The sequence below is a fragment of the Aricia agestis genome, chromosome 13 (assembly GCF_905147365.1).
Source record: "Aricia agestis chromosome 13, ilAriAges1.1, whole genome shotgun sequence".
In the NCBI taxonomy this organism is placed as follows: Eukaryota; Metazoa; Arthropoda; class Insecta; order Lepidoptera; family Lycaenidae; genus Aricia; species Aricia agestis.
The window spans coordinates 739462-754136 of record NC_056418.1 but is presented as its reverse complement, the minus strand read 5'-3'; the positions used below and the strand labels follow the sequence as shown (position 1 = coordinate 754136).

Sequence of the window (14675 nt, the reverse complement as noted above, 5' to 3'; positions counted from 1 at the left end):
TGTACACACGCGCCGCAGCGGCACCGCCACCGCGCCGCTGCATACTCATCCTTGTACCCTATTCACACGGCGCCGCCGCGGCGGCGAAAAACGCTGGCGTTGCGGCGCCGTGTGTAAAGACGCTTACATTCATATTTTAAATTGAGTGCATTTTAACAAATGTAAGTAGACTTTTCTTATTGTACAACTTTCTTACCATGAGGTTATGGCTGTTAGTCTGAGACTTACCGCTTTTAAATGTCAACTTATTTTTAGGGTTCCGTACCAAAATAGTAAAAACGGGACCCTATTAGTAAGACTCCGTTGTCTGTCCGTCTGTCTCCAGGCTGTATCTCAAAAACCGCTATAGCTAGACTTCTGAAATTTTCACAGATTGTGTATATCTGTTGCAGCTATAACAAATACTAAAAATAAAATTAATGGGGCTCCCATACAACAAACGTGATTTTTGCCCTTTTTTGCTCGATATCGGTAATGGCAACAGATAGGCACTTTAATTTTTCACAAAATCCTCAAATTATGAGTACTTTAATAATTAAAATAAAATTTAAGGTGGTTCCCATACAAACACAAACGTTTTGGCCTATTTTTGCTCTATAACGGTACGGAACCCTTCCTGCGCGAGTTCGACTCGTACTTGGCCGATTTTTTCAGATTCTGCTCTATCCCCGAAGGGCCCGGGCACCGAGTTGTAGAAATATTTACTTCTAGGCTAATCCATGTTGCTGTCACTTGATGTCAACTGGCATTTACAAGAACAATATCGATGGGCATTGAATATTATATGGGGCGACTAATTATTCAACTTTCTATAGTGATGCCAGCCAATGCATACTCCATCCTATAAGATTATTAGGCGTGTCTAGGCTATACTTACTCAATATATTTGACATTCCCTCGCGTGTCCAGCTTGCGCACGTTAGCTTAGCAAATCTTACTTTCATAGGACCAATAGATTTGAAGACACTATAGTTTGTGCGTTTTAAGATGGCAAGGCAAGGTGACACATTGTAATTGGCAATAGTAGGGAAGTTACCAAGAAAATTAATCGATAATTTAAAAATATCGAATCACTTCGTAAAGGAATTGCAATCGAAATTATCGATTTCGTACTGACGTTTCAGAGTGGCGCCGGCGATTAAAAATTTGATTTCGATTCAACAGTGTCAATCTCTATTGGCATAAGTTCCATTTTATGCATCTGACATTTTTCAAATATTTTCGTAACAATAATTTTCACAGTTAAAATTTATAATTTTATATTAATAAGTTAGCATTTAGCAACTTTTCATTTTTATTCATTTACAATTATAGAAAACATTTGTTTTTGTAGATGGAATATAATTTATTACATTTTTTTTTGTTTTCTTGTAAAAAAAACCCGTAGCAAGGAATATGAGAAGTGTCACCCATATCATCTTAAAACGCACAAACTATAATGATTTCAGTATTAAGTCGCAACTCGCTTTTTATGCCAAAATATGTACAAAATTCCGACTCGCGTCCAAAATGAACTGTTTTATTATTAATTTATACATAACATTATTTATATGTAAAGTTTAATTTTTTTTATTATTTCTAAGTCAGTTTATTGTTGTAGTGTTAAGTGGGGCCTATGTATGCGTGGGTACGACTGCCTAGCTTTGCTAATCTCTTAGGAAAACACGCTTTTTCGCTTGTTCTAAATGTTGCACAGCCTAGATGCTCGTCCTCCAGTCGTACGGACGCATACATTTCGCCGTAGTGCCAACGTATTGAGACGTGGTGTAAGGTGTTAATATTTATTATATACATAATATTTAAGAATTAATAAAACTTTATAGTGAGATTTTTGTTATTTATAATGCAGTCAGTGTAATAATAAATATACCCCAACAAATAATTGTTTATATTTGTTACATATAAGCCCAGTCTACTCTAGTGATGATTAGAAATAAATGTGCACTCTTATATAATGCCAAATACAAATTACATGTCACAGATTCGCTTTTTCAGATAATTATGCAAAACTTAACTATTAACTAATTAATGTATTATGTACTAATGATTACTACATACGTTATAAATACATTTTATATCTATTGCAACTTTTCTATCCACTCGATATCAGCTAGCAATTGGTTTCAATAGCATACATAATATTATTACGTAATAGGTTTAAAATACTCAAAGAACATTTTAGGCCACTTTTAAACTGTCAAGCAAATCTGCGACCATAGAACAGGATACAATGGATAAAAGGTGGGACAGAAATGAACGAAGAATAGTGATGATATTACAAAACTATAATTTTATTAACAACTCGCTCACAGGTCTACAGTATGCGTGTGGTGTCGTCGTCGTGTGATATACATACATAGATATCGCCCTAGTCAGTGAGGTCGGCTAAAGAATATGATCTGTGACGCTCGTCTTGAATCTTGAGCAAGCTTGCGCTTCGCACGACCCCCGCCCGATCATATTCTTTGCGAGGCCGCCACCGGCCGGTCCGGGTTTCGGCCGCCGCTGTTTCGAACTGTTTCAATCAAATATTTTCAAAACTTCAAGAGAGTTAGTTTTCAAGGAACTTCATCCTTTACTTCTTGTTTCAATACCTTTTCAAAACAAACAAAATCAACATTAGACTTAGTGTTAAACCTTTATTAGAAGCTAAATTTACATCCTATGACTTATATCTAGACCCTTCGTATCGCGACGCGGCGCCGCGCCCGGCTACGACATAAATGCAATGGAGCCGTATTGGAACTTGTCGTATCAAAATCTATGCTATTGAAGGCCGCAGCGTCTAATATCGACCTGCAAAGTCAAAGAGGGGGGTGACCATGGTGACCAGTTAATGTTACACACTAAATATAATTTTCTAACCATTCGTCTGTTGTCCCTCGCTAGAAAAACCGATAGACAAGTATTTCGCGGCAACATAGCCCGGGAGACGCTATCGCTAGGAAGGGATACCGGGGGAAATGAAGCTCCCTTTAATGAAGTTATTCCCGATGGCGGGAGACCCTATTACATTTGGTGTATTCAAATATTACTTACACAATTAAGACGTGCGTCGTGCAAACCTACACGGCGATACTGTACATTTCAAAATTGTCTGTCAGAACTTACAATCTAATAAAAGTATATACAATTTTTTCCTACACCTCGGGAATATGATCCAAATACTACAAGTCGAATACAATAAGCTCAAACACCGTTAAAATTAAGATACATAATATAACAATTATTATATGTTTTTGTACGAGCCTTAAGTACCGTGGTTTCAGTTTACAAAGCTACGACTTATATAGAATGTAGATGATTGGTTGCACCGAGTCTTTATTTTGTACGAAGAAATAAGAAATTTTTTGTTTTAAGAATAAAAAAGAATCTTAAAAAAACGATGGGCAAGCTTTTCACTATACTGAAAAGACTCGGCACCTGAGATGGCTACTGCAAATTATTAAATATTTTAGGCAAGTCGAGAGCTATTTACAGAATATATTAGATAATGACATTGGAAAGGATAATATTGAAGATACAAAATTCATATGGGAAAAGGCAAGGAAAGAAAGAAATCATTTAAAAAATCTTGTCAAAATAATAACTTAGCTATTTTTGGTATAAAAAACAAAAATACTGAGGAGCTTTCATTAAAAAAAAAACAATTTAAGCAATTCAGTAACTGTGGCACTTTGAACATTTGGCCACATCTTAAAACCACAGACAATCATGGTTTACAAGATCACAATGTTTAATTACGTTTAATGAAGGATTTTTAGCTACTTCCAGGAGGTTGTATGCATGCATATCAGAGTATAGTAACTATGTAATATGGAAATGTTTTTGGTGAACTAAAACAACAGTCTTTACTATAATCGTGGGTATGTGTGGGATGGGATGGGCATACAGATTATATGCTAGCGAGTCGGGGCTGCAACTTGACTTGGTGCAAAATAGTAAATGATGAGAATCACTTCAAATTACACTCGACATTTCCCGCAAATTGTTGACACGGCCGGGCTCATTACTTTCTAAAAAAGGTGAGACCGCAGGTCAAAGGCCACAGCCAAATATTCTTTGTATGAAATCCCATGAGATAAGCCGCACTACGCGGCAGCGGCGCTACGCGACAAAGTACGTCAGTTTCTATGGAACGTAAAGTGTCGCTTAGTGCGGTCTTGCTTGTGACAGCTTTAAAACCTTAAGGGCGAGGCCAAACGAGCGTAATTTGGTGAGTCGTGAGTCGCAGAATTTCGGTCGCGTAAATATTTTTTTCCTCTACGCTCCTCCCGCTCGTGTGAATGACGTAGGAATTTTCTATGAAACTGAATGCAGCAATATTTCTGCCAGCCGAAATTCTGCGACTCACAACTCACAAATTACGCTCGTTTGGCTTCACCCTAAGAGACATGAAAGCTGCGCATGCGCATAGAACTCGTACTTCAGTGCAACAAGAGTCTAATATGCAAGACAGCCGCGACTCGCTAGTATAGGGGGCGACACTAAGGATGGTAGTAGGACTTACGCGGCGAGTAGGAGCGCTCGCGCTCGTAGCGGCGCGAGCGGCGGTAGTGCGGCGACGGCGACCGGTGGCGGTAGCTGCGCTGGTAGTAGTCGCGCTCGCGGTACCCGCCGCCCCCGCCGCGGTAGTAGTAGTCGCTGGAAATGGAAAATAAACAGGTCACCAACCACACGCACGTAGTAAACACTAAACATTAAAGTAGAATTTAGAGCTCCGGCACATAATGCGAATTCGTGTGAATTCGCATCGCAATGTCATTTTTATTGTGAGTTTTGTCCCATATATTTGCGATGCGATGCGAATACGCAGTTTTGAGCCCTTAGACACAGTTACAGTATCCTCATGACTCATACAAACGCGTCACGAACGGTTTGAATGTGTGCGTGCGCGAGCGCCAATCGGCACGCAGCACCCTCTTCGGCTTACACTGCTTTCGTCTTTCTATGTAATATGTTTCTTTAGCCGCGTCTTGTTAAATGGGATTCAAAATCCAGCGATTGTATTCCCGGTTAGAAATTGATTGTCTTGAGTACTAATACACTTTTAGTTGTAATCAAAATCGAGCTCGCAACTGCGGTCGGCAAATAATAATTAATTAACTTACTCTCTGTCTCCGCCACGACCCCGCCTGTCGTATCCATTGTCACCTCTTCCGACACTGAAATATTAAAAAGATAAAAATTCAATTTAATTATTTTATTTCTCATAGATGACAACATATGAACATAATATATTTTACTCTCATAGCGACATAATATCGTTTTACAACATCTTGTACAAGTAGGCCTTTAGTAAGTCAACTCAGCTTAAAGTTGGCCAACTCTAAATCTACTCAGAATGTTATACCAACACATAGGATGCCCATACATAGGTGCAGAGTAAACTCTTATATAAGGACATTTTCTATGTTGGATATATCTTACACACATTACATAATTATACATTTTTGACAAACAATTAAGAATAATCCAGGCAAGTATCCTAAGCAAGTATATAGTATAAAAATTGAATTTGAAATATTATCGTTATTCGTTACCCACTGACTACTACATATTTTATAGTACATAATATTACAAAGCTGATGTTAAAAAGAAAATAAAACTAACTGTGTGGGTTTGCCCATGTATATGCCGGGTGTGGGTGTGTGTGCTCGCTGCGTGATGGAGAAGTCCACCCTGATGCGCCGTCCGTCGATGTCCATTCCGGAGCACTCGTTCTTCGCCACCTTCGCGTCCTCCTGAGATTCGAAGTACACGAAGCAGAAACCTCGCGATCTACCAGTCTGAAAATGTTTCCACGTTCGTTAGTTTTGAAACATTGCCTAGGACCTAGGTAGTTTTACTCTGCTTCGGAAGCAGACTAAGCTTCATGTGTGTTGTAAGAATTATGTAAGGTTCAATACATTGTCTATAGTTTTTGCGTTTACGCTTGTATTAAGAAAATATTGCCTTAACCACGACCCGAATTATAAAATTTGATACTTATTAAATTATTGCAATTGAAAAGTTGTGTTTAGCCTCAAAGCTTGGACCTATGGTTACCTACATATACCATACAATGTCTTAACTGCTAGTATTTATTACTTAACCTCTCGAATACCGGGATGTCAAAATTCTATTGTGCCTCAAATACCGCCTTCTATGGCGCCATTTAAATTTTTATAAAAAAGTTTTTCAAATTTTACAAATTTGCTCCAATCAGGAACTGATTTAGTGCGTTATTTTTGTAGCCAACTTCATACTCTTAAAAATAATGCATAGAACAAACGAAATTAAATCTTATACACACTAAAATAAGTTACAAAACAGCGTGAGGTCGAGTGCATCAGGTGGTTCGATAACGAGCCGGTGGTACACAGAGGTATTTTTACGGGTGGCTCGTTACGGTGTCGTTGGGGTTCAAGAGGTTAAGTAAAGAATAATGCATAAAATATAAGCGGCGTTAAACAGAACTGAATAAATAGAACATATTGTAACGAAATTAGGCAGCATAACTTACCTTAGCATCAATTACAACTTGTACTTTGTCAACGGGGCCAAATTTTGAGAAGATTGAGTGAATCTGTTGCTCAGTTGTGTACAGACTTAGACCAAATACTCCCAGACATCTTGACGGCGTAGGGTTCTCCTATAATAAGATGTTAAGATCAGATTTTAAAGCTTAAAAAATCATTAGGTCATTTATAGAAAGCAGTAATGTCCACAGTGTATTGTTATTTTATTTGTTACTTCATTAAGCCAAAACTCTGAATAGATTTGGATACAATTCGGTATTTATTTCAATTATATTGCTTTTCATTTCCATAAATATTGTTTCTGTAGGATACTGTAATTAAAAGCCAGTATTATAATAAGTAGACACACATGGTGTCTACTTAAAATTCTCGGTTATCCAATTACAATCGGTTGAATGGGCAAAAAAAACTATAACTGTACTCGGCGAAACACGGCGGTAGCGGTCATTGACTTCCTGTCAAAAACTTGTCATTTACTATACAAAGGTCAAAGCCGCGATTGACAACATCTGACACTTCATTGTCAATCGCGGTTTATATAAAAAATGACAAGTTTTTGACAGGGAGTCAATGACCGCTACCGCCATGTTTCGCCGAGTACCTACAATATAGTAGTGTTAAACTTAAATCGGTAATGTCCAATTTTACGTTATAATGCAAAACAACTTTATCGCTTATACACGGAAAACGCGCTTGTTGCTATGTTTGATAATAAGCAACAAATGGCCTATTGAAGTAACAAACCAACGATGCATGACATTTTACGAGCGTCGTAAATATAGCAAGTTTGCCGATAGTAAACTTGGATTGCAAAGGCCACATACTGAAATGCTGTTTAAAATTAAAAGCCTTATTCACTGTAACTCGGCAAAAAGACAAGGATAGCATGCAAGAATGTGTTACTTTATTTAACTACATTTTCAGTATTTAGCCATTATTCAGTATTTAATAAAGAATAGAAAAAGTAAATAATATTGGCACTACAATACACACAATTTGGTTTTACGTAACATTACAGTATTAAATTTAATTAATACAACTTACAAAACAAAATATTCTGCATGAGACATGAGTTGAAACAATGGAAATTTAGATTTAAATATTACAAATAACAATAATTACTTGTTATTTTCATGAATAATGCCGTTTCTGAAGATTTTAAAAATAGTTTAACTATTCAACAGCTTTGGTTATTGCTTAAGGCCACCCCCTGAGCAAACGACCTTGACCATACATTTGCCGCCGCGTTGCCGGGATCGCGCCAAAATCCTATTTTAAAATTGACCTTAAAAAAATTCAAGTCTAGTATGGTACGTAGTTAATGAAATTGTCGATCTATTGGCGTGTGTTTCAAATAATTTGTAAATACTAGGAAGATGCTGAATGTATGCTTGAATTTAAATAAATTGGTATTACTTTGGAAGCTGATATCATGAGTTTAATAACTATGAAAGGAATGTTCATATACTGAAGATTAATGCTGTATTTTTATTATAATTTTGTAGCTTTCAAATTTCGTCGATCACTAGTGAATAGATAACTTTCTCTAAAATATCCCAGAGTCACCAGGCTTAGAATGACAAACAAAATTTAGTTATCCTCGTCTCATACACAATACGTTAGTAGAAAGCGTGTTATTATAGTGCCATCGTAGTAATGAGAGTCGTTATACCAATCGTCTCACCCGATCACCCGCATGACGTCTGCGGGACGACATGGGACTGTGGCTGTGGGAGCGGCGGTAGGAGCCCCGCGGCGAGTAGGACCGGGACCGGGTCCGCGAGTAGCGCGCGCGGTAGCCCCGCCGCGGTGAGCCCGAGCGCGACCGAGTCCTGGACAACATCATACATCAGGTAATTGGCATATCTGGTACTGCATAAAGCAGTGTTTTTTTTTAATGAAATAAGGGGGCAAACGAGCAAACGGGTAACCTGATGGAAAGCAACTACCGTCGCCCATGGACACGTAAGGAAGGGAATAGGGGAGGGTAGGGAAGGGAATAGGGTAGGAGATTGGACCTCCGGTAAACTCACTCGGCGAAACACAGCGCAAGCACTGTTTCACGTTTTTGTTTTCTGTGAGCCCGTGGTATTTTTTCCGGTCGAGCCGGCCCATTCGTGCCGAAGCATGACTCTCCCACGTAAAAGCAGTGATCCGCAAAGTGTGTGCCACAGCACACTGGTGTACAAGTGGTCGGCAGCAACAGAAGCAAAAAAGGGACATCTCAGAATGATCAATGAAGCTCAGAGTAAGCCCTATAGGTACCTGGTACACACTGATTAATTTGTAGTGTACCTCCAAATATTTTTATTTTTCTAGATTTTTTGATGTTTGTGGAACACTGGCATAAAGAACATTGGCCCAGTTCCTTTCATCTGGGTGCAGACAGGTTTGTAGATCAGGGGTAAGCAACATTAGTTAGTCCAAGCTCCAAGACAATATGGCAATAAACACAGTATATTCCCATAATTGTTTGTGGACATGAGATTTAATATAAGTTATATTATTGAAGTTTATCATAAATTACATTACTTAAATCATCTGTTAAAAAGATCATGATAATTTATGATATGACTTTACATTTTCTGAAATTAAATTTTAAAGCAGAACTCAGAGCTCTTATCACAAACATTTAATTAAGATAAGCACAAACAGTAATAATGGGAAATGAGCCAATGGTTTAAATATAAACAGAAAGTCTTAGTGAAGTTGTATTATTATATTAATCTTATATCTTTAAACGAGCAATTCTTGTATATATGTATGTAATTGGAATCTCGGAATCGGCTCCAACGATTTTCATGAAATTTAGTATATAGGGGGTTTCGGGGGCGTTAAATCGATCTAGCTAGGAATCATTTCTAGAAAATGTCATTTTCATCGGATACCGAGCAAAGCTCGGTCAAACAGCTAGTTATATTACTATACAGTACAAAGCAATCTTGTGGATGGTTTATTTTTAGTTTATGAGGTTTTTTGTCATAAATTATTATCTATAACTGCTTTACATAATCCAATCAAAAGTACTATTTACTTCCACTCCCATATGGCCCAAGTGGGCCATGATACCAATAGATTTCCAAGAATCCACGATTGAAGGATTAAATAAAAAAGGCATGTATTTAAATCAATATCTGTATATTCCCTTTTCTCGATCAAAATATTTCAAAGTTTCACCAAAAATACTGACTTGCACACTAATTATGCACCCTAAATAATGCGAATTCAGTATACTATTTAAAGTTATTTGCGTAACTGTTTTACTGAACGAATAACTATTATTAAAATTGTATATCTAACAATTCCTTAGTTCAAACATACTACAACTTTGTAAAGGAAAACCATCACCTAAATTACTTTTAGGAACAGCATTTATTCTAAATAAAACCCAATTTAATCTCTTATGTTCGTATTATTAAGAACACATAAAAGTCATCCAGTGCTAACTTAACATGGACTAAACTTTGGCACACTGAATGGTAACTCAGTTTATAAACAATAATAATAAACAATCGGCAAAGAGCGAGTCGGATTCGCGCACAAAGGGTTCCTTACCTATATACTGCAAATAATTAAGCCTCCGGCTTAGGAATTGAACTCTAGAGGTTGACAAGCTACTAAAGAAAAAAATATATAAAATCAACTGGCTTACTTCTGGGTGGTTCACAAAAAAAAAGGCAGGAGCTACGCTGCGCTACGCTCCCGCCTTAGCCATCTAACCTAACCCAATCAAGTCGTATTGGGCCAACATTGTAATTATTTAAGAATCATTAATAAATTTATTAACCCATACATTACAATACAGTAGTGAATTTTGATAATTTTTCTTAATTTTTATCAAGAAACCTTGAATTATATAGTTTTGGAATGATAAAATCTTTTACCATAATATTATTATCTCATCATAATTACCAAAATTTTTTGTCGCTAACACAGAAATAGATCAAGATATACCTGTGGTCGCTAAAGAGTAAAGAGCGAGCGCAAAGGAGTGAGTGCGGCGTTAGATGAGGAGGCCCCAACATGTTTTTCAGTAAAACAGAGAAACTTTGTAGACTTGTTTTGATAATAGAAATTGATTTTATTGTGGTGCACCTTTCAATTTCGTTTTTAGAAATTCCGTTGTAAGATTGTTCAATTTAGAGTGCAAGTTACTATTTTTGATAAACAATTTAAATTTTAGTTTTACAAATAATATATCCGATGCACAGACGTAAAAAAAGTACGGACGTAACCTTCTCTAATCACGAGTGAAGCCTAGTTATGGCCGCCCGTGTAGGACGTGTGCGTGATATGAGGGTTGCCATATAAATCATAAATTTCCCTACTTTTAAATTTTTGTAAACTCAGACAAGTTAAATGTATTTTTTATACTTAAACATATTTTTATGTTTTTTTCGCTTCAGAAATGTAAGCGGTTGTTAAAGATGTCATAATGAAAATATTATTTTTATGACACTATAGATAGAAAAAAAACACATATTACGTACAGAGAAGTATATTATTTACATAACATTATTAGTAATAATGATTATGTACAAACACACACAGTTTACAATAATAAAATTATTACTAGCTATTTGACCGAGCTTCGCTCGGTATTCGATAAAACACGAATAAAATGACATTTTCTAAAAATAATTCCTAGCTAGACAGATTTACCGCCCCCGAAACCTATATAAGAAACCTGTATACGAAAAAATATAAGATACTTAAGTCCCGTAACCCGTTTCATCAAACAATCAAGTAATGTTAAATAAATAATGGCTTGTTAAATCAGTTAACGGCCTGTTAGAGCTATCGAGAGTTCTACCATGCGCTATCGTCAAATAAAATCACCTAACATGGTGTTAAATTTATTCCTGGTCTAGAGGTCCATTCAATATTTTCATTCCTACTAGGTCTCAATGACGCTCGGGTGACTACACCAATAGCACCTTCCCTCCCCTACTACTGAAGGAAATCTAAGACAACAATTTTATCTATGGACGCTTCACACCACGTCAGTCTGACCCCGTGATAAGTACCTGAAGGACTTGTGTTACGGGTACCAGACAACGGAAATATATTTAATACTGTTATACTATACATATATTTAAGATTTTTATTATATGATACACATATTTAATACACACCCATGACCCAGGAACTTTGAAAACTTTTTGTTCCGTCGGCAGGATTCGAACCCGCGACCCCCGGCTTGAGCCACCGACAGCCCACCCACTGAGCCACAGAGGTCGTCAAACAACAGTTATATCCACTTTTGTAAATTAAGAAATTAATAGGGGTGTAGACTATTTTTAGGAAATATATTTATTTTACAGATGTACCATCAAGGAAGTTGATTCCTATGCAACTGACAGACCAACGTTATTTGGTCGAATACTTATGTCAATTCAATGTTAATTGTGATCTGTCGGCTGGGTTTGACGTAACGCAACCAAACTACTTATGTCCTCGATTTGTATAGGAATCAACTTCTCTGATAGTACATAAGTATTTTGTTACACCTAAAAATATGTATAAAAAATAAATACACTCTTATTTCAATAAAAAAAATCACTTATTAAATATAAAAAATATTATAAAGTTATTAAGTAAAATATGTCCATTTTCAGTAATTCTATAATACAAACTCTCAAAAAAACAATAATTTGTATTAGATTTCGTTTACTGTCTACACCCCTATTATTGTATTCCTGCCTAATTACTGGTCAATAGTATGCTAAATACTTACATGACACTAATAAAAGACAATAAAATTAATTATTTGATTATTTAAAAATAATTTAAAATTTTCCCCGGTTTGGGGAAAATTTCCCCACTTTGTTATGGACATTACTGACCTGTTGAAGTTGAATTAATATTTACATTATTTTATCAAAATACTTTAAAAATATGTTATCTTACCTATGAAATATTATTCCTTGATGTTTTTTGTGTAAGGTTGTATTGTTCTTGCACCATTTTACAACACAAGATGGCATATTTATTTTTATTTATGAATGACAAAGATGTGTCACCGCGATGCAGTCTAATTGCGTAATGGCGGTACGATCGGCTTATTACAGTGCGAGTGTTTGTGCAAGATGTGTACATATGATCGCCTGGGCTTATTAAGGGTGCTTCACTCATTTCTTAATGGCGATCCGTCCGTATTTTTTTTACGTCCGTGATCCGATGTATGAACCATATTTTTGGTGTGGATTTGTATGATGTTTAAGTTTTTTTTGAAGGACTTGTTCAGTTAATCAATTGTTTTTTTTTTTTTTTATCAGCATTAGTTTTTCTGGTATGCATTCAGTTAATATATTTTAGTTATATTTTCTATTGGGATATTATTAAATGCACATCAGAATAATTTTTCAGCACACTACCTTAACTCCGCTAGGAGTTAAGGTAGTGTGCTGAACGGAGTTAAGGTAGTGTGCTGAAAAATTATTCTGATGTGCATTTAATAATATCCCAATAAAAAATATCTCAGAAACTAGACATACAACAGACTTTTCTAAACAAATAAACTGTTCAATTAGTGCCTGGGACTTGGGACTTGTAGTAGATAGCAAGGTCCAGGAAAAACTATACTAAAGTATATATACTCTATAGATTTCTCCCAGATGTCATCATTGCTCATTGATACATATCTGCGGGATAAAACCTGGACCTTTTGACTGTAAATTAAAGGACTAAAATATTAATACTATCAAGAAAAAAAGTGGAACTTAAAAAATTTATGAGCATGCTGATAGAATAAACATTTGAAGTACAAGCAATCAATATTGCTTGGTAACAATGTAAATGAACTTTTGTTGACGTAATTGCATCATACATACCAATATTGATTAAACATTTTGAACCAACATTTAAGGAAACTTATTGATTTAACTACAAAATGTAGAGCATTCTGCAACATTCCTTTACAAAATCAATTTTGGTAATGTTTGAGCCTTTTGAGATAGCTATTGGTACCGGAAACCGTTCATCACTACTCATTATTAACTAAAGATGGCCTTTGATATTCTATCATTATATTTGACCTCATACGATTCTATACTACAAGGACAAACATAATAATTTGTCATTATGTAAATAAATCCATAAAATTGTATGCTATTTGGGCATAAGTTTGTTTCATAATTATAATGGTTCTAGATGCCTTTTTTTGTACTTTTATTTTATTATATTTTTCTAACAATATAAAAACAAGAATGAATTCTGTAGTCTTGTGTTACAGTCAAGGATGTTCTCATTAGTCGAGTTGTTCATATGAATAATTTAGATGCGAGAATACAAAACTTTTGTGAATTCCTAAAATTGCGCAACTTTAGGTTACCTTGACGGCGAGGTTATATTGTTATAAACAAATGATACATGCAAAATTGATGATGCGGAAACTTACTAACGTTATACGGAAGCTTGTTTCTAGAAGTAATTTATGGAAAAGCACTCACGGGCTCCTATATTTTCGGCTGGAGGGTTTTGGCGGGGGCGGCGTACGGGACCGGCTTCTGCTGTGGCCGCGGGACATGACCGGAGGCTTGGGCGCCGGCTCCCGGGATCCGTTGCGGGTCCTCGAGCGACTCCTCTGAAAATATTCAACAACGATTTTCTCGGTTATGCTTCGATCCTAGAATGCGTGGAAATGCACACAGCACACACACGAAGCTGATACACCAATAGCATAATGAGTTAAATATAGTACCTCGCGGTCCGACATAGCGATCACAGTAAAACAAATAACAAAAATATAAAACAATTAACACACAATCAATCTAATTATAAACGTAGAATCTTTATATCACACGAGCGCACGAGAACGCGGTTCAAGAGAAAAACAAAATGGCGGTTGAACAAATGTTTCAAAGCAAAGCACCTCCTTCGTGGTTCGTGCGCGGTGCGTTTTCCAAGGATTTTTACCCGCGAAATTTAAATTTGCCATAAAATGTATTAAAATATATACAATAAATGCATTAAACATAGCTTAAATAGTAAATACATAAAAATACACTATTATATATAACCTTAAAATTAGGCATATTTAGGTTGATTAGGTTTTTGGGCTGATCTTTTATTATGCAGAATTTAGAAAATGAGTCTAAAACTTGTTTTTGCGTTTGCATCTATTTGAAAAAAAATTAAATGACTCATTTGACA

General features: G+C 36.0%; 1 protein-coding gene across 3 annotated transcripts; it reads right to left on the bottom strand.

Annotated features, from left to right (window-relative positions):
- Window positions 1–2270: 2270 nt before the first annotated feature.
- On the bottom strand, window positions 2271–14384 carry LOC121732891 (transformer-2 protein homolog alpha). 3 transcript variants are annotated; one of them, XM_042122914.1, is made up of 8 exons: window positions 14224–14384; window positions 13973–14106; window positions 8194–8353; window positions 6506–6634; window positions 5614–5789; window positions 5112–5165; window positions 4511–4644; window positions 2271–2796 (listed from the first exon to the last, which is right to left on the bottom strand). In XM_042122914.1, the coding sequence occupies exons 1-8, from the start codon at window positions 14236–14238 to the stop codon at window positions 2786–2788; spliced, it is 813 nt and encodes a 270-aa protein (XP_041978848.1). In that variant the 5' UTR covers window positions 14239–14384; the 3' UTR covers window positions 2271–2785. The 3 variants fall into 3 exon arrangements, with proteins under 3 accessions (XP_041978848.1, XP_041978846.1, XP_041978847.1); XM_042122912.1 differs by having other exon boundaries at window positions 2271–2594; XM_042122913.1 differs by having other exon boundaries at window positions 2271–2594; window positions 8206–8353.
- Window positions 14385–14675: the final 291 nt, after the last annotated feature.